The sequence below is a fragment of the Argentina silus genome, assembly GCF_951799395.1.
Source record: "Argentina silus genome assembly, chromosome: 21".
Taxonomy (NCBI): domain Eukaryota; kingdom Metazoa; phylum Chordata; class Actinopteri; order Argentiniformes; family Argentinidae; genus Argentina; species Argentina silus.
Window position 1 is genome coordinate 2463247 of NC_139675.1, and position 20000 is coordinate 2483246.

Sequence of the window (20000 nt, forward strand, 5' to 3'; positions counted from 1 at the left end):
GCTCTGGCCCAAACAATACCAACTGCCTTTGCACCAACAACTTGTGCAAATGAGATTATATCAAAAATACATTCATATGGACATGATTTGATAGATGAAAAACAGACCACCATTAAAAGCCGTTCACAGCGGAAATAAATGATCTCTTTCGGAACGACGACATCCTAACTGTCATTCAGCAACATTGACAAGAAACATATTCTATAATTGTTCCCTGTTTCCCTCATTTAGTGAATAAAGTCGCCCAAATTGTCAACATTCTAGAGTGCCAAAGGGTGACTTTATTCTCCAGAAATGCATAAATGATGCTGCTTCATTTTGTAGCCAATAAAAGTATTGTTGCTAGGTAAAATACCACATAGAACACTTGGAACTCTAGGTGGTGGGTGTTCCGGAGTGATTTGTCAGTTGGTGAGTTAAACCGTTGCTCCTTGTGTGCCAGGTGAGTGACCCGGTGGCGGCAGAGTTCAGCCTGAACACTCAGATGTTCCTGCTGTCCAAGAGAGAGCTGTGGCTGTCCGACGGCTCCATGGGCTTCGGAGAGGGAAACGACGCTGCCTTCTCAGAAGGTACTACACCGCCCCCCGATGGACACTCTAGGAACTCCCACAGCCAGCATATACACAAGACACTGTCTTAGTTTCTGAACGTGTCCTATAAGATAGCCTAGCTGTTTAAACTCAATGTGCCGACCCACTATGACAAATTGATGATGTTGACATTAGAAATGAGCCATCGGTCGTGAAGTATTGATTTGGGGAGTGTGGTTGCACTGTCCCACCACTGAACCCAGTTAACCCTCCTCTCCCCCTTCCTTCCTTCCTCTCTCCTCCCTCGCTCCAGGTTCCTCCATCTTCGGGCGTGTGATGGTGGACCCCGTTCAGAACCTGGGAGACTCCTTCTCCTGCAGCATCGAGAAGGTGTTCCTCTGTACGGGCACGGACGGCTACGTGCCCAAGTACAACCCCACCGCCAAGGAGTTCGGGTGCCTGGCCGACGCCCCCTCACTGCTGTACCGATTCAAGATCCTGGTACGACACTTACACTACAAAACATCCACTAAAGAACTAACCTTGATGTAAACACATCTCTACTGTCCACTGTGATCCACACTGAAACTCTGTTGGTAACTTTAACCGAATTCTATACTACACGATGCTATGCTATGCTATATTTCTAGATTCTAGATGCGTTTCTATGTTCTGTGTTTCTATGGTCTGATGTGTCTCGATGGTGTGTGCGTCCTCCAGGACAAGGCCCAGCCAGAGACGCAGGCCACGGTGTTCGGAGACGTGGCGTTCGGGGCCACTCTGGCGCTGGACACCCCTGGAGCCCTGCCTCTGGTCAGGCAGTCTGGCTCAGACGGCTTCACCCTCTCCTCCTCGCCACTCTTCCAGGTGAGACGTCACTAAATGTCTGTTGAGGACTTATTAAAAAAAAGACCACAAAGACACACTTGTTTTTCAAGGCTTTGGTTTTCGTTTTCCATCGCACGTTGAAATGTTGTGGCCAAAGTGTTTATGAAGACACTCAAGTCCTCTCTGTGTCTGGTCTCTGTTTCAGGTGGCCGCTGGTCGCGAGTGGTTCATCCACACCATCTACACCGTCCGCTCCAAAGACAACGCCAACCGCCACCTCGGCAAGCGCAGCCTGGACTACCTCCACCACAGCCTGTCCTCCGTCGACCCCCAGCCCGGCGCCGGCACCTCCTCCCTGGGTCGCAGCCGCCGCGCCGCCCCCGGACCGACCCAGGAGGTGGAGGACATCGGCATCGACAACAACCGCGGCACCAACCTCCAGCACATCGCCCTGGAACGCGCCGACCGCCTGGTGGTGAGCCAGCGGCAGCCCTGGGCGCCGGGTCGCGAGCGCCTGGGCAGCGAGCCCCACCTGGAGCGCCCCCTGCTGGAGAGCTCGGGCAGGGAGCCCGTGGACTCCTCCACCCTGCCCATGCTGGTGGGTCTGGCGGGCCTCATCCTCCTCGTCTGCCTGGCGTCCATCGTGGTCGTGCTCCTGCTGAGACGTAAGAGGCGCCAGGACAAGAAGAACCAGTTCCCGCCCTACGCCACCTCCTCGAGCGCCGCCTACGGTGGCCGTGGCTTCAGCAGTCAGACCACGAGCACGAGGGACAGCTCCGAGGTCTAAGAGACACCACCCCTCCCCCCCCCCCGTCCCCCGTCCCCCCTCCCACCTACACCTTTCCCTCCCCCTCCTCACCCCTGGTCCTTCTCTCCCGCCCTCTGAGACATTGACAGTTCCAACCTCCAACACAGTGCCTTCCAAGTCCAACCCCCCCCACCCCCACCCCCCCCCCCTCTCTCTAAGCACTGAAGACAGTTAGCTCCCTGGGCAATAGAGGTCAATGTCTGTGGGTGGGTATGGGTCCTATAAGCAGCGTATGAGAGCATGCATGGATGACCTAGGCTGGAGGCGGAGTCAATGTGAGCCTCACTGATTCCCAATGAAGTGTTTTTAACTCTTTCCTGTGACACGCCCACTCTAGATTTAACATGGGCTCCAATCAGTCCCCCCTCTCGTCAGTCATTTCTGAATTACGTGTGAAATATTAGTCCAAGTTCCCCAAGAGCTGACTCCCTGCTAACCGGGTTGCCATGTTGTAGTAGTACAGAATCCCGCCCCACAACGCCATCAAGTGCCATTGCTGAAAAATCCCAGTGAAATCTTCCTGCAACAATGGGGCCTCTAGAACGGAACAGGGAATGCCAACAGGGCAACCCAATTCCCCTCCATAGTAAAAAGCAGCTTAGAGGCGACTATTCTGTCTTGTTTTTCTCGAGAGAAAACTAGTTTACCATGGTGTTTTTATTAATGTTCATTCAATGTGTCAACTATAATTTTATTTTTTTTGGTGAGAGGAGTAAGCCAAATGGGTCGAATGTTGTGTTGGTCGAGGCTGGCTTTTGTCGAATGTGATAAATGAATATGTATTTTTGTAATACTGATAAATAATGCACTGCTGTGCTTTCAGAAGCCCTCAGCAGTGTCTTCACCCACTGCAGCATTGATATTGGTGCTATTCAAAGGGATTGTAATATTGTCATTGTAGTCCATCGAGTGCGTAAACTATTCATTCAGACTTTGTTTTTATACATTTTTATTTCAGGTCTTTGAAAAATGTGGTTTAAAATCACATGTATGTGCATATTATAATAACTTATCGGGGTACATACCTGCATGTATAGGATATTAAAATCAACCATCAACAATGCAAACACACACAGGTATTAATGCACCCTGGGGAAACTTGAAAACATTTTGTGCTCCGTGTATCAAGTACGGAAACAGCAATTACAAGCAGACAATTGTGACTCTTATGCAAGTGACAGTATATAAGTTAATATGTGCCAATGAGTAAGGATATAGACATTTCTCTGACCAATTTAGATCAAATTGGTAACTTATCAATCTTGTGATCATTTCAATTAATTGTTTGATGTACTCCAACTTTAACTGCCAAATACAAATGTACTTTTATGAATTCTTTTCATTTTATTTCTAACTGTCAAACCCAACAAACAACTCAATTTCAATTTATTTAAAAAAAGGGATATTTTATTAGTGACATGTTCCAAAAAGACATCTTCTACTCCAAGTAGGAAGGTAAAATAACAGGTTTTTTAAAATAAAAAAAAGGAGGGTTACATATCGTTTACAAGCAATGGAATGTGGCACAACCAATCAACAGGCATAAATACATTTATTTCACCTCAAATACTAGTAAAAAAGGGGTAGAAAACAAATAAAACAGAACTAAACCAGCACAGCTGCAGTATTTGGGTGTGTCACTACAAGTCAGGTCTGCGAAACAGAGCACTAAAACCTTCCTAGAATCTTCTAGAAACAACACGCTATAAGGGAAGAGCAGTTCAGTCCTCTGGGTTTTTTTATTTTTATTATTATACAGTACATTATCATCATCATCATCATCATCATCATCACGACCCGTAAGAAACAAACACAGATGCTACAACTACTATACTGGAGGCTGCTGACATTGTCTTCATTCTCTTCCTCTTCCTCCTCTTCCTCCTCCTCCTCCTGACAGGCAGACAGCTCCTGTGTCCAGCCTCCATCTTACAATTTCAGCTTTTTCCTGCGTCCTCGACTGTCTGGCGTCCCCTCTGTCTTGCGCTTCTGGGCCTGAGGAGGAACAGGGGGGGATGAGAAAGGAGGATGTCACTTTAGTTATTTAATTATTTATTTTATTTATTACTTCATTATTGAGGTAATGCCATAGGACAAGTGTATGTTTCATCTTCCTCTTTGTGAAATTACAACCAGACCCCTTTGGATGAAATAAGTGTAACATTGCGATGGAATGGTGTGACGTTGGTCTTCGTTCAAGTTAATTTGTTACGTCTCAGACACAAGTGCAGGGAGTAAAGTTCTTGGGCTCGGTTCCTTGACAACGCAGCTTACAAAATACAAATAATACAAATACGCAGTAGTGCAATGAGGTAACAAGACAATAAGTGACACAGTACAAGATAAGTGAGACAAGAGGAGTGAGACAAGAGGAGTGAGACAAGAGGAGTGAAATGAACGAGGGATGATTCTGTGATGGCTTACAGAAGACGTCCGTGGTCCTCTCTTCTTTTTCTCTGCCTTCTCTCTCTCCTCCAGCTCCATGTTCTCTCTCTCGATCAGTGTGATCAGGGTGTTGCATCGCCTCTGGAGCTCCTGCACACACACACACACACACACACACGTTACTCTACAGTCCAAATTATTGAACGTTTATAAGATGTTCTGCTTTATATCTTTATAACAGTTGACCACAGAGTTCGGCAGTTGGGCAAAACACAGAAAGAAAGTCAGTGTATGAATAAAATAAAATAATAAAAGAAACTAAATCAAGACAGTCCAGAACACAGAAAGAAAGTCAGTGTACGCATTAAAAATCGTTAAAAATCCAAGCCAGTCCAGTCCAACTCACCATGGCGGTCCTGGACTTGAGGAACCAGTCGAAGCGGAACTGCGGTGAGTTGCGGATGCACTGACGCAGCTCGTCGTAGACGCTCTCCTTGTCGAAGCCCAGCTTGTGCAGCATGCAGATGAGGAAGCGGTCCTCCTCCTCCGTGTAGTTCTTCCCCTTGTTGGTGCCGTACGAGATACGCAGCTGGTGGAACGGCGCCTTGTAGCGGCCGATCTGGACGCGGGACGGGAAACGTTTGGTTGGGTTGGTTGAGGGCGGGATATATACGCACACACACACATCCGGAGAAACTTTGTGGGTTCTGGTTTGAACTTAGTGTACAAAGTGTATCGGCAGACGTATGTACTATACAAACTAATTAAAGCCCCAATGATCATGTCAATTTGACCCGAAGAGTCCCAAAGGGTCCAAAAAGTGAAGACAATACGAGGGTTAAACAATCTGCAGATGTGTGTACTCCCAAGGGCCGGTTCCCTGAATCTCCAGGTCTGGGAATAGGATTAATCTGTCGCCAAAAGTGCTCTCCTATATTAGACAACATTTCCACCCACACTGGGTCCTCTATCTATCTATCTATCCATCTATTTATCCATCCGCCTCTATTCATCTATTCATTCATCCATCCTTCCATCCTTCTTACCTTTGAGTCCAGTGCCTTCTTGATGCTGATCCTCCTCTGGATCCGGGCCTCTCCTCTCTCGATCTGGGCCATGATCTTCTCAATGTCTTGCAGCTCATTGCATCGCTCCCAGAAAACAGCTGTTAAACACACCCACCACACACATACACATACACACACACACACACACCCACCACACACACACACACACACACACACACACACACACACACCCACCACCCACCACACACATACACACACACCCACCACACACATACACACACCCACCACCCACCACACACATACACACACACCCACCACACACATACACACACACACACCCACCACCCACCACACACATACACACACACCCACCACACACATACACACACACACACCCACCACCCACCACACACACACACACCCACCACACACACACACACACACCCACCACACACACTTAGAACAGACTCATCATTGACAGTTACATTTTGGGAGTGCAGTGTAAGAGGCAGATGGGGAAACTTACCGGAATATTCCATGACCTCCTCTGGGGTCTTCCCCTCCACCTCTCTGGCGATGTTCTCAATGTCGTCTCGCCCCCACTTCTCATTGGCTTTGATGAACTGGTTGAAGTCTCTCTTGTTCCAAATGGTGAAGCCCTGAGTCGAGGTCACAGTCAGTGGATTAAGTGAAACACCAAACGTCAACGCAAAATACAAAAAAAATTGTATTCGCTTTAACATGTCGTTGAACTTTGCTGCATCTCTGCTTTGAGTTCATGTTGTTGAGGGTCATAATGCTACATGACTAGCGGTAAAGCATCCGTTTCGTTCGAGCCAATACCTGAGAGAGGAGGTTCTCCTTCTCCTCCAGCTCCTCCTCTGTCAGCGCGTCGGCCTCGTCGATCTTGGCCTGCTCCTCCTTCTGATGCTGGGCCGAGTTGGGTTGCTCTGGGTTACGAGGAACCTAAGCGACAGGGCAACGTGTATCTCCTCAGAAACACTCGACAGAACACACACACACACCTCTCGACACGAAAACGAAACATCGTAGTAACGCACGTCTACGTCTGTGGTACCGGTGGGTAGAAGGGAGCGCGTGGGCGTACCTTGTAGCCGATGGTCTTCCTGTAGAACAGGATCTCCTTCTCCAACAGTTCAAACAGACGCGGAGGGAAGAACTGGAAGTCCTGAACGTTGGGCTGCTTGGGGGGACGAGGGGCCTGGCGGGAGAGAGGGAGGGGAGGAGAGGATTAGAAGATAGGATTTGAGTATTAGACAGAGAGAGAGAGAGAGGGAGAGAGAGAGAGAGAGAGAGACAGAGAGGGAGCGAGAGAGAGAGACAAAGAGAGAGAGGGAGCGAGAGAGGTCTGAAACAACATAGTGTTTACACTCCATGCCCCCAGGGGGCGATAGTGAGGCCTAACTCACCTTGGGTGCTTTGGGTTCGCTGACACGCAGGGCCTCCCTGAAGTAGGCGTCCACGGCGTAGTTGGCCTTCCTCTCTCTCTTGGGCGGCTCGATCCAGTTTGTGATCACCTGGTGAAAAGAAGGCAATTTGAGACCGAACTCACTAGCTGCGATTACGCATCCATGAGACACGACCGTAACAAATGATGTGCACAGTGCCAAAGAGGAAGTGTGGACGGTTGCGTTTACCTTTTTCTTCTCTCTGTAGTCCTCGCCTTCGAAGGTGTACACGCTGCCTTCCGTCTCCATGGTGAAGTTCCTCAGGGAGCTCTCCCCCATGTTAGACATCTTCTCCTTCAACTCGATGGTCTGACGCACGCACACACACATACCCATCAAGTCTCTGAACACGCATGATATCCCTATGTAGGATTATAGCCACTACGTTGCCTGGTACAAAACGTACAGTACTGTACCAGGCTTAAGACCCCAAATGAATGCTACCGTTGTGTGTTATTGTTTTATTATTACTTCGTTGCACTGTTGAGGAGCTAGCTTGCCCTAAGCATTTAACTGCACCGTCTACGGCTGTATTCTGTGTATATGGTCAACTTTGATTTGAGTGAGTTCTTTGTTGCGAAGGACCCCTGTGTGACACGTTTTAAAAACGTATAAGCCGTGTCTTATTACGATTCTGTGCCTATGAGGTCACCGACAATAGTCCAGTTACATTCCACCGGCTCGTCTCCTACCTTCTTCTCCCCCCTCTCCAGGATGTCGTCGATGTCGTCGTCCGTGATGTCACTCTCCTTGGACGCAAACACGTGGGTGGCGCCGTGGCGAATGATTGACAGCATCTCGTCCTTGCCCAGCTTGCCGAGGTTGGGGTCCACTAGCCTTCCTACAGAACACACACAGACAGACAGCTTGGGAAACAGCCAATTGCACAAATCAACTCAATAAAACCTATTTTATTGTTATGTTATGTTGTTGTTAGCAAGTTGGTTAGAAACTGCAGCATTGGAGATCCAAAATGGCCACCATCTGACAACTGCTCCATATGGAGTTGATATGGGCCAGCTGGTGCCATTGCGGCTCCGAGGTGGGTGTCCAGTGGGTCAGTACCTTGCTGGATGACGATGGAGTCGAGACGGAGCTTCATCTCTGCCCTCTCCACGATCCTCTCCTCCACCGTGTTCTCTGTGATGAAGCGGAACACGCGCACCTGCTTCTTCTGACCAATCCTGTGAGCTCGGTCCTGTGAGGGACAGGTAGGACAGCCAATGAGGTGAGATTGACTTAACAGTTGTCAGGCAAGACGATACATGGCTGTGGAAAATTAGCCACCCACCCACACCCACCCACCCACCCACACCCACCCCCACACACCCACCCACACACACACACACACACACACACAGTGTTACTGACCATGGCCTGGAGATCCACCTGGGGGTTCCAGTCAGAGTCGTAGAGGATGACCACGTCAGCGGTGGCCAGGTTAATGCCCAGGCCTCCGGCCCTGGTACTCAACATGAAGATGAACTTGGCGCTGTTCTCCTCGTTGTAAGCATTGATGGAGATCTGAGGGAGCAAGGAGACATGGGAAATGTAGTTCGTTCCACGGCAAGGCGTGTATTTACATGCAGAGCCCTATGTTTTTCCTCACCACGTGACCTGACCAGGAAAACATCTAGGCCCTTGTTATGGCCTATTGGGGCCCCCCCCGAGTCACATGGTCATGAAAAACTCAGGGCCAAATGGATACAGTTATACCAGCTGATAAGAACCAGTGGTAGTATAAAACAACAAAAAATCACTGAGACACCATCACCCCAGATGGATAAAATGGCCAAGATGGCCAAAACATTGGGGCCTGGCTCATGGACCAGAGGGCCATACCTGTCTCTCCTCGTGGGCAGTCTGTCCATCCAGGCGACAGTAGCCGTAGTTCTTCCACATGCAATAGTCCTCCAAGATGTCCAGCATCCTGGTCATCTGACTGAAGATCAGCACGCGAGAACCTGGGGGGGGGGAAGACAGTAGTTGATAGTAGAAGATAGTAGTGGTCTTCTGTGGCTCAGCTGGTAGAGCATGGCGCTAACAACGCTTAGGTCGTGGGTTTGATTCCCGCTGGGACCATATATACTGAAATGTATGTATGCACTCACTGCAATGTAAGTCGCTTTGGATAAAAGCGACAGCGAAATGGCATATATTGGTCAATCAACCTATAAACAATCATCTACTCAACTTGGTGCTACAACACTAACCCCCCTGCAACCATTTTGTATAGTTATAACTCTCATAACTTCAATGTTAAAAGATCTGCCCCAAAACATTTCAAAACAGATAAATTCACTTAAGGAAATACCATAAAAAGACTTCTCAACTCTTGACTGAGACAAAACAACAAAAATAATAATTAAAAAAAAAACTACAATCCCCACCCACCCTGTGCCTTCATCTTTGGCAGCAGCTTGTCGAGGACGGCCATCTTGCCGCTGTTGACCGCCAGGTGGATGTCGGTGGTGTAGGGGGGTCCAGGCTCAGCGCCGTCAAACAGGTAGGGGTGGTTACAGCACTTCCTCAGCTGCATCAGGACGTTCAGCAGACGCATCTTGTCCATCTTACCGGCCGAGTTCAGGATGTCTATGTCCTTCATCAGAATCTTGGTGTACCTGAGGAGAGGGGGGGGAAGACATGCAAACGTTATTTGGGTAAATATGGGTTTAGGAGGTTTATGTGGTGACTGGGCTCGGCAGGGGTGTCAGGGTTCTCCCCAAAGAACGCAAGAGGGGCGGTGCGCCACCTTCTGGACTTGGCACTCCGCCACGATGTAAACATTTCAGAACAAAGTAAAGTGGAGTGTTGCGATGACAAAGTAACCATCTTTGTTTGCCAATTTGTTTTAGTTTGATCGGCAATGACATCGTTGTTAAAAGCAAAAGCGAACGTAATGCTATAAATGCAAGTCGGTTTTGATAATGCAATCTAGCGCCATCTTGTGCAAAAAACCTGGGGATAACCCTGGATAGTATATATGCATGACAACATCTGAAAATTAATACATTGAACGTATTAAAAGTCTATCAGAGAACATGATGTGGATTCTGTACATGACCATGTCATGAGAGTTGTCGCGCTAACCGAATGGAAACCACCCTCAGGATGGGGACACTCACCACTCCCTCTGCATCTTGCTCAGACCCACGTACATCTTGATCTCTTTCTTAGGGAGCAGAGACTTCTCCACCTCGTTTTTGATACGACGCAGGAGGAAAGGACGCAGTACCTTCACAGACACAACATGTTCAGATTAACAAGCGTGTAACAACAACATATTAGGATGAAGAAATCCAAAAATGCAAGGAAACACCACCAGGGCCTTGTTTTTTGGGGTTTTTTTTCTTACAGTGTGAAGACGTTCCACCAGCTTCTGATCCCCCAGGCAGTTGTTGGTGTCGAACCAGGAGTCAAAGTCCTTCAAAATAAGAATTGGATCAGTCAACACAAAAAGCAATCACTTCAGATGTTGTAAACAAGTGGGGAGAAGGAGAATGTTTGGCCCGGAGCTTCTGAGCCTGTGGTGTGGGTGGGTGAGACAGCAGCCTGTGCTGTGGGTGGGTGAGACAGCAGCCTGTGCTGTGGGTAGGTGAGACAGCAGCCTGTGCTGTAGGGAGGTGAGACAGCAGCCTGTGCTGTGGGTGGGTGAGACAGCAGCCTGTGCTGTGGGTAGGTGAGACAGCAGCCTGTGCTGTGGGTAGGTGAGACAGCAGCCTGTGCTGTAGGGAGGTGAGACAGCAGCCTGTGGTGTGGGTGGGTGAGACAGCAGCCTGTGCTGTGGGTGGGTGAGACAGCAGCCTGTGCTGTGGGTAGGTGAGACAGCAGCCTGTGCTGTGGGTAGGTGAGACAGCAGCCTGTGCTGTGGGTGGGTGAGACAGCAGCCTGTGCTGTGGGTAGGTGAGACAGCAGCCTGTGCTGTAGGGAGGTGAGACAGCAGCCTGTGCTGTGGGTGGGTGAGACAGCAGCTTGTGCTGTGGGTGGGTGAGACAGCAGCATGGCTCTTACCTCAGAGGAGTTGAACACGTCGGGAAGCAGGAAGTTGAGAAGAGCCCAGAGCTCGTGGAGGTTGTTCTGCAGGGGCGTCCCGGTAAGCAGCAGACGGTTGGTGGTCTTGAACTCACGGACGATCTCAGACAGCTACATCGCAACCACACACACACACACACACTATGATAAACAAACCAAGAGAGTCCACCGTGTGAAGGAGTAGAGCAAGTTGAAGACTAAAAGATTTGTATATAACCTTAACGCGAATCAATAGATCAATGAGAGCAGATATCTAAACATAATAGACGTATAGATGATCGAAAGCGATGAGGTGTCACCTGACCTTTGACTTCTCGTTCTTGATCCTGTGGGCCTCGTCAATGACCAGGTACCTCCAGTTGAACTTCTTGAAGACGGCCTTCTCGATGATGAGCATCTCGTAGGAGGTGACACACACGTCCCACTCCCCCGGGAGGAGCACGTCCCTGATCATGGCCGTCTGAGTGAGACGGAGCATAGACATTTAACTCACCAACTCTAAAAGAATTCCGGAACACTCACCACCTAGAGTGCCAAGTTTTTTTATGTGGTGTTTACCTAGCAACAATACTTTGATTGGCTACAAAATTAAGCATCATCATAATGCATTTTTGGTGAATAAAGTCACCCTTGGGACGCTAGAATGCTGACAATTCGGGGGACTTTATTCACCCTCGGCACTAAATTATTTAAGTAAGAGTGGGCACAAGACCAAAGACTAGGCCTGGAAATATCCGCAGCCCAACACAATGCACTGATGTGTGAAAATGGCTGATTCTACACAAACCACGAACAACTCCTCAACGGGGTTGAGCAAAGATGAAGACACCTTTTACTGTCTCACGATTCTAGACTTTCGCGCTGCTTAACTTCATGAATTATTAAATATGGATCTGTGTCCTACTGTTTTGCATGTGGATTCATCACGCAACCGGGGAATTACATAATTCTGCGACTGCTTACCCTCTCTTCTCTGTCTCCGATGAGGCAGACTGCTTTCAGGGAGGGCACCCAGCGCTTGAACTCGTTCATCCAGTTGTAGAGGGTGGACTTGGGCACCAGCACCATGTGGGGACCAGGGATGTTCCTGTAGTGCTTCATGTAGCCCAGGAGGGAGATAGTCTGCAGGGTCTTACCCAAACCCTGAGGTAGAACAATGTTGGTATGAGATCACCAGGGTGGACACAAACAAACAGACAGACACACTAGTATTACACAGGTGTACATATAAAACAACAGCAGTTTGAACAAGTACGGTAGTTATAATAGGACTTTTTGAAGAAAAACACACCATTTCGTCAGCCAAGATCCCGTTGATTCCGTTCTCGTACAGTGAAATGAGCCAGTTCAGACCACGGATCTGGTAGTCTCTCATTGTTCCCGATTTCACAACTGTTGAAAGAACACAGCTCGACAAAATAAGTATTATGGCAGATTTTACATTCAGTTTCGATGCAACGCTGAAATACAAAAACCTGCGAGTGCTTACAAGAGGGAGAGTCGTCAAAGCGAGTGCAGACGTTGGTGGCCTTGCTGTTCTCGCTCAGAAGCTCCTCGTCCTCCTCCTGCTCTGTGCGACGGTGACGGTTGCTGTTGAAGAGAGTGAGAAACTCCATCACCCACAACCCACCAGCGATAACATCACAACTGCCCCCACACACAAACCCAACGCACTCATATGTGATATCAGCCCATACAAGGGTCACATTGCTATGGATACTCACTCTCCGGCGGAAAGCAGGTTCTGTTTGTCATCCTTCTTGACGCGAGGGCGGCCGGGTTTCATTTTGAGGGGGGAGGTGGGCGTCTTCTGTGATGCCGGTTGGATGAAATGGGCAAACACCTCCGTCTGCTTCAGTAGGTACTCAAATCTGTTGGTTCGGTCTGTGAGCTGCACACAGAAAAGGAAAAAAAAGCAGAACAGTCTTATCAAATCAACTGAAGACAAAACAGGTTCAGACAAGGAATGTGTTTAGGAATGATGTTTTGGGTATCCAACAATCATGCAAATGCAGATGAAGATCCTCTCGGGCAGCTAGTGAGTAGCGGTGTGACATTACCACTTTCTCCTCGTAGGCCGGCATGCCTGCTGTCAAAGTTTCGGTCTGGGATGACGACGACCCGTCCTGGGCATCCTGTCCGCTCTCGGATGACTCCTCTTGTCCGGCCTCTGAAGCGTCATCTTTAGTCTGGTGGCAAATGAGACGAAGCAAATGTCAACGTTGTTGTATGTGGGAAGTGGTGTTGGCGCAACTCACTCAACTGCCTATACAGCAGCAACGTCGTTGAGAGATCGATAGTAAACGCCATGCTTAGGTGGTCAGAAAAAAAGAGCAGGCGACGAGTTTGTAACGGCATCAACACCATCACACCATTTCAATGCGCAACACCATTAATGAAAACAAAGCCCGGAGTGGGCAGCAAAGTGGGTTGGAGGGACTTCTCGGCATCATGTTCACACAGGAGTCAGGGAAGCTAATCAATCGCTCTGTTTGTTGTTATTGTGGCCTGAACAGGGTGATCACGTAGGCGTAAACAGAGGCGTCAACAATATGACACAACTAAGTGTGAGGATGAGTTGGCGGCTCGCTAGCTGGATCACAACATCAATGGTAGCTAGCTCACTAGCACCGCTAGCTGGTGTAATGAAACACAGGCTGGCCTGACACACTCTCCCGGTAAAAGATGGGTCGGAAGAGACGCTGATTAGCTAGCAGCGTAACTCAACAAAGCGAAATGAAAGTTTGAGATGGCTCGATTTTGAAGTGGCGGAAGGCAGAGTGCGTATCTTAGCGTCGACGAGACCAATGTGATGTGTGTTTCTTCAAGTGATGTACTCCACATTAACAGCGTTGCATTTCGCTCCGTCTTACCTCCTCCGCTGCTCCGGTTTCTTCAAGTTCAGGCTTCTCTTCCCGCGGCTCCACGCCGTTTCCAGTTTCCGACATTCTCTTACCGAATTTGCTACCTCGATTTAAACCGATCGTCCGCTTCTTCGATGACTACGTACCGGCGTTTGATAATAGAGACGATTTCCGAAACTTTCCAACAGCATAAACGTATGATCCTTTTGTTTATAATGAAAGACACAGGCTGGTCACAAGCAATTCATTCGCTAGCTCTCCCCACGACCCGCGTTCTCAAAGCTACCGGTGGGACTTGGTATCGCGAGAACTTGGAATCCTCGGACAGCCGAAGTCTCCGCCCCCTTCGTATGACGCGCTGGTACCGGAAGTAAGGATGTTTTCAGGAGATCCAGGCTTTGTACCATCAATGATTTCACTTTAATACAAATATTTGACTGAATATTTGAAATGTTCGAAACTTCCCTGGACCCAGTAGTGAAACCTTTAACCTAGATCAGAATGATCTCGATTTTTTTTGGAGATCCGGGATCAGATCTACCTGGCAGATTTTGAGTAGTAGGGGAAATCAACTAGCTCGATTTGATCCTGGATTATAAAGAATCAGTATTATTCTGATCCAGATTAAACATTTAAAGGTTAAGGGTACTGTGTACAAAAATAGCACTCAACATATTCAAACTCCAAGACCTACTACTAAACACTGGCGCACATGAAAGGTCAACACTGAACTCGATGTGATACTTTTTATAGGGTCTCAAATAACAATCCAATATTATTATTATAAATATGACACATTTATTTGTGATCACTGGCAACTGTTGAGTTATATTAGTAATGTTATCATCACTGTTTCACCCCCTCTCCTCTGCCATGCTCATGCTGTCAGGAGAGGAACCTGGATCTTCTCCTCCAAGGAAGCGAGCAGTGAACAGGACAGAGGAGAGCACACGAGGAGTCCTGTTCCTAACTATTGAGAAGAACCCGGCCTCTGTCCTGGGCCTTCACTCCTGTACGGCTAGATGTATGCAGTTGATCACAATGTTCTTCTTTTAAAGTTATGTTATGTTAGCAGTATGGCACCAAAGCACCTGTCATTCTAACAAATACTCTAATCCCTACATTTGCAATACACAAACATTGTTTGTCTTCATGTGAAATACACATGTTTGTCTTATTCATCAAATCATATAGGTTTGTTCGATTTTCTCAGGGGACCCCAATTTGCAATTCGGGGACCCCACATGAGATCCGGATCCCATATTTGGGATCTGCTGGTGTAGTGCGTGCGGACCGCCGGAGCGACTCGTCCGCAAGGGAAATGTAGTTCATTAGAGCACTTTGACGGCTCTAACGCATAACTTTTTGTTTACACATATTGTCACATACATCACATATACATTGTCAGGTTTGATAATGACACTGGCCACAGCATATTATTGGCCAGGGAGCGTGATTTGAACCAATTCCTTATAATACAGGTTGGAAATCCAGCAAATGAGGAACAGAAAGGACAGACGTGCACTTCTGGTACCAAAAACAAAAGGGGCGGAGCCGACTTGGGCTCTCTAGAACTGATTTACAAGCCATGTGCGACAGCAACATCTAAAGGTTTTGGTAAAAACCGTGACAAAGTCCATGGAATCATCAATTTAGCTTGCTATAATACAGTGGCAAAGACATAATTGATTGTGTTCACCGGTAAATAAGCACATGAACCACAAAGTAAAATCCAGCATTTTCTTTCCAATAATCTCGTTCTTTATGAACAGGCAATGTTAAGGCGAGAACTCTGGAAAACACAGAGGTCCTACCAAAATTGGTGGTTCATTGGAATGACGTTTCTGCAGGCTTTTAAATCAGCTGATTCTCGGTCCGAAAAATAATCCAAATAACATGTGAATTAGCTGACTAGAGACTAACGTCTATTGACAGTTAAGAATATCCGAATTGAATACTACTGACATGAATTATCTGGGTAAGTGTTGCTTGTGAGGTCCGCATATGTCGTTTTTGAAAGATACATTTTTGCTAAGTCAGTGACATCTCCGGCCTGCTTTGTTTCAATTCGAACGTCATTAGCCAGTTAGCTGGTTAGCTTGCTGGCTGGAAGAGAACGGTAACGTTACACAGAAAACTCGTCAGGGGAGTTTGGATGTTTACGTTTGTAAATGTGTTGTCTGTCAGACAATCTGTTAGACTTGTACAGTAGCTAAAAGCTTGCTGTGTGGCTCCATAGCTGACACATTTGGACTTGTTTTCGCTAGCGTTATTGTGCGAAATCATGATGAAACGCATGCCTTGATGTTGTTGTTTACGTTGCAGTTTGACACATTTACGACGCTGTTGACTACTTGCTCCGTGTTGTGCTGCTGTTATGCGACCATATCATTTTCAGTGAGAGTTTATATCTCATTACTGGGTTGTCATTGCTGGTTTATGATCTCTCGACAAATAACTAGCAGCGACTAGTTTCTACTGTTTTCTATTTATGGAGTAAAAGTGATCAATTCAAGGGATCTACAGTAGATAATCGGAAGGTAGTCTTCATATGAAAACGAATAGCATGTTGGATTACCCTCTGCTCTCTCCTATTTAGGCTAGGTGTCGATTGCCCCCCCCCCCCACCACCCCACCCCCTCAATCTTTACCCACCCTGCTCAATAGAACGCCAAAATGGACAAGATCCTGGAGGCGTTGATCAGCTCCTCTCACACTGTACCGGTGAAGCGGGCCATCGTGAAGATGGTGGTGGAGGCCGCCGAGAAGGAGGTCACAGAGGAGCAATGCCAGGCCCTGTTCACCCTCACCTCCCGCCTCATCCTCCTGGGTGAAGACACCTTCCAGAAACAGGTGGGCTTCCAGGTCCTGGAGGCGTATGCCCGTTACCACCGCGCCGAGTTTGAACTCTTCCTCAGCAAAGACTTTGTCCTGGGCCTCCTCCAGCAGGGCTACGGCCCCCTGGACCGCAAAGACCCGGCCATCGTGGACTACATCCACTGCTGCCTGCGGCTGCTCATCAGCTGCCCCTCGGTGCTGGAGATCTTCGGCGTGATCCAGGTGGAGGTGTTGAGGCTGGTGTGCGAGAGGCCCGAGCCGGCCCTCTGCGCCCGTCTGAGTGTCATGCTGTCGGACTTTGTGCAGTGCATCCCCAGGGACAAGTCGGCCATCTTGTTCTGTCAGCAGCTGGTGAGGACCATCGGGTACTTCCACTGCCCCGCCAGCCAGGAGAGGGAGCTGAGGGAGTACGTGGGTCAGGTGACCAAGGTCAGCACGCTCCTGCAGAACATCTGGAAGGCGGAGCCCACCACGCTGCTGCCGTCGCTGCAGGAGGTGTTCGCCATCATCTCCTCCACGGGTGAGACACGGAGAGGACGGTACACCACTGTCACGTTCACTGAGCTCTCTCTTGCATTTACATTTTACATTTACGGCATTTAGTAGACGCCTTTATCCTAAGCAACTTACAACAAATACATTTGTTTAAGTAAGTGAATCAGCTATCCAACAGTCATCATAAGACAAAGTAATCAATGCTCACACCAGGGGCCACTGGCAGTCACAATGCTGGAAGCCTTTTTTCAGGAGAGAACTTGTACAGGGGGGGTAGTGGGGGTGAAGAGGTCTCTAGGGTTGGGGTTAGGGTTAGTACGGGGGGGGTAGTGGGGGTGAAGAGGTCTTTAGGAGGGACTCTTGGTAATATGTTGTGCATAGTCAATGGTAAACGATCCACTGTCCTTTTAAAACAGCAGCTGTTTCTCACGGATGGCTATTAATGTACTCTTAAGACCATGGGATACTATGAGAACAGAACTGTTTCTACATGTTCCAGTCATTGATTTGACCCCCCCCCCCCCCCCATCCCTAGCCTACTGAGCTCACTGGTCATGTCAGGCTTTTAGCACACGATTGAGTATCCGGGAAAACCTTTGTCAGGCCTACCTCTTTTTTCTGGTAGAACCTCTTTTGTTGTTTCGGTGAATCATGGCAAGGCACTGCACTCAATATCAGACTTTGAACCCTCTTCTTAGTGGGGGTCATTTGTTTAGGGTAGATGTTTTGTTCAGCTTCAAGATTGTAAACACACATGCCGCCCCCCCCCTCCCAAATAAATAAATAAGTAAATGTAAATGTTCCGGTAATAACACATTTGATTGACAAGTCTGACCCAAAAGCGGGTTATGTTTGACACGTCAACATTGTAATGTTGTGTGTGTGTGTGTGTGTGTGTGTGTGTGTGTGTGTGTGTGTGTGTAGACCCCTCCTTTGACCCCTCCATAGCCCTGGCCAGCCTGGTCCAGCACATCCCTCTGCAGATGATCACCGTTCTCATCAAGAGCCTCACCACCGACCAGAACGTCAAGGACGCCAGCATGACGCAGGCACTATGCAGGTCAGCTCAGAACACAAACTTGACGTGTTTGAAACAGTATTTTACTAAGTCCTCCCACTCTCTCTAACCTCTCTCTCTCTCTCTCTAACCTTCCTCTGTCTTTCTCTAACCCCTCTCTCTCTAACCCCCCCCTTTCTCTCTCTCTTTCTCTGTCTTTCTCTAACCCCTCTCTCTCTCTCTAACCCCTCCCTCTCCCTCTAACCTCTGACCTCTCTCTCTCTCTCTCCCTCTGACCTCCCACTCTCTCTAACCTCTCTCTCTCTCTCTCTCTCTCTCTCTCTCTCTAACCTTCCTCTGTCTTTCTCTAACCTCTCTTCCTCTAACCCCCCCCTTTCTCTCTCTCTTTCTCTCTCTCTCTCTAACCTCTCTCTCTCTCTCTCTCTCTAACCTTCCTCTCTCTCTCTCTCTCCCTCTAACCTCTCTCTCTTCCTCTAACCTCTCTCTCTCTCTCTCTCTCTCTCTCTCTCTAACCTTCCTCTCTCTCTCTCTCTCTCTCTCCCTCTAACCTCTCTCTCTCTCTCTCTCTCTCTCTCTCTAACCGCTCTCTCTCTCTCTCTAACCGCTCTCTCTCTCCCTCTAACCGCTCTCTCTCTCTCTCTCTCTCTCTCTCTCTCTCTAACCTCCCCAGGATGATCGACTGGCTGTCCTGGCCTCTGGCCCACCATGTGGACACCTGGGTCATCTCTCTGCTGAAGGGTCTGGCCGCCGTGCAGAAGTTCACCATCCTCATAGACGTCACCCTGCTCAAGATAGAGCTGGTGTGTACAGTCCTGCGTAACCACAGCAGCAGAGACCCGAGTCTCTTTGCTGAAACTGTCGTTGAGCTCGGTAGCTAAATGCAGTTACAGGGTGCAGCAATAGACATTACGTTTACATTTAAGTCATTTAGCAGACGCTTTCATCCAAAGCGACTTAATAAGTACTCAGTAAGTACATTTGCCTCAGTAAGTGAATCAACTATAGATCGGTCATCCCAAGGAAAACCTTCCATAAGAACTGAAGTGCCAGTAAAGACAGAAGGAACCGGGGTTACACAGTATTTACTGTCGTTGTTCTGCTACTGTGCAGCGTGGCCAGGACCTTGAGAAAGAGATTGATGTCTCAATGGGGCTCACTTTGATAAACACGAAGGACAAATAAGTACTGGAAAGAATAGATGACGATTACAATAAATTAAAGTTCCTTTAGCTGTTCACATATCTTAAACTCTGAAGTGTGTGCGTGTGTGCGTGTGTGCGTGCGTGCGTGCGTGCGTGCGTGCGTGCGTGCGTGCGTGCGTGCGAGAGAATTAGAGTCCGACCAGATTTTTGACCGATAGATATTTTCTTACAGAATTAATTTTTAGCTTTTCGTAAGAAAATAATGGCAAAAAGGCATCTTAATGCTGATTAGGCAAACATTAATATCTCAGTAATTACCTGAAATGATCTCTGTTGATAAATAGAGCAACATTTATTTATGTGTGTCTGTGCATAGTTACTTACTATGCCAGATGAGGGTCACATGTTCAGTGCACTGCACATCGGTATCAGTGATTTGCTGTTCAATCTAACTTGTTGTGACACAGTTCTACTCAGTAAAATTTAATTTACAAAAAAACATATAAAAGTGCACTGTGGAAAGCATTCTTAAAACATGCTGTCAGAATACCCCCCTGCCTACT

The 20000-nt window shown here is 48.0% G+C and overlaps 3 protein-coding genes across 6 annotated transcripts in view; 2 read left to right on the plus strand and 1 right to left on the minus strand.

Moving 5' to 3' along the window:
• frem3 (Fras1 related extracellular matrix 3) overlaps positions 1 to 2145 on the plus strand; it is a gene marked incomplete at both ends in the record, with an annotated part of 42218 nt that extends 40073 nt beyond the window's left edge. The window contains 4 exon segments of the mRNA XM_083692791.1: positions 443 to 569; positions 844 to 1031; positions 1251 to 1397; positions 1564 to 2145. Of these exon segments, the coding sequence (XP_083548917.1) occupies positions 443 to 569; positions 844 to 1031; positions 1251 to 1397; positions 1564 to 2145 (1044 nt within the window).
• A 442-nt stretch (positions 2146 to 2587) lies between these two features.
• smarca5 (SNF2 related chromatin remodeling ATPase 5) lies at positions 2588 to 14242 on the minus strand. 2 transcript variants are annotated; one of them, XM_083693173.1, is made up of 24 exons: positions 13954 to 14242; positions 13141 to 13269; positions 12805 to 12971; positions 12570 to 12670; positions 12372 to 12472; positions 12044 to 12223; positions 11385 to 11540; positions 11060 to 11191; positions 10404 to 10472; positions 10174 to 10283; positions 9443 to 9669; positions 8891 to 9012; positions 8420 to 8572; positions 8114 to 8246; positions 7741 to 7889; positions 7238 to 7357; positions 7010 to 7117; positions 6688 to 6801; positions 6423 to 6545; positions 6106 to 6238; positions 5598 to 5716; positions 4958 to 5170; positions 4591 to 4701; positions 2594 to 4161 (listed from the first exon to the last, which is right to left on the minus strand). In XM_083693173.1, the coding sequence occupies exons 1-24, from the start codon at positions 14026 to 14028 to the stop codon at positions 4096 to 4098; spliced, it is 3111 nt and encodes a 1036-aa protein (XP_083549299.1). In that variant the 5' UTR covers positions 14029 to 14242; the 3' UTR covers positions 2594 to 4095. The 2 variants fall into 2 exon arrangements, with proteins under 2 accessions (XP_083549298.1, XP_083549299.1); XM_083693172.1 differs by having other exon boundaries at positions 2588 to 4161; positions 7010 to 7357.
• Positions 14243 to 15783: 1541 nt separating this feature from the next.
• usp38 (ubiquitin specific peptidase 38) overlaps positions 15784 to 20000 on the plus strand; it is an 11173-nt gene continuing 6956 nt past the window's right edge. For 2 of the 3 annotated variants that reach the window (XR_014554853.1, XM_083692947.1), the window contains exons 1-4: positions 15834 to 15922; positions 16544 to 17302; positions 18202 to 18337; positions 18966 to 19095. Coding sequence is in view for 2 of the 3 variants with exons in the window: in XM_083692947.1 (XP_083549073.1) it covers positions 16621 to 17302; positions 18202 to 18337; positions 18966 to 19095 (948 nt within the window). In the remaining variant the exon portion in view is untranslated. Of the gene's footprint in view, positions 15923 to 16543; positions 17303 to 18201; positions 18338 to 18965; positions 19096 to 20000 lie in introns of all 3 variants that reach the window. The other variant, XM_083692948.1, reaches the window with a different exon arrangement.

Bases quoted from the DNA above. Each gene is read 5' to 3' on its own strand.
- smarca5 (XM_083693172.1), bottom strand. From the start codon at position 14,028: ATGTCGGAAACTGGAAACGGCGTGGAGCCGCGGGAAGAGAAGCCTGAA. The intron at 10,284-10,403 runs GTAAGAAAAAAA...GTGTCTGTGAAG, and splicing joins TGGTGGAACGTCTTCACACT to GTACTGCGTCCTTTCCTCCT. The intron at 7,358-7,740 runs GTAGGAGACGAG...TGCGTGCGTCAG, and splicing joins TGGAGAGGGGGGAGAAGAAG to ACCATCGAGTTGAAGGAGAA.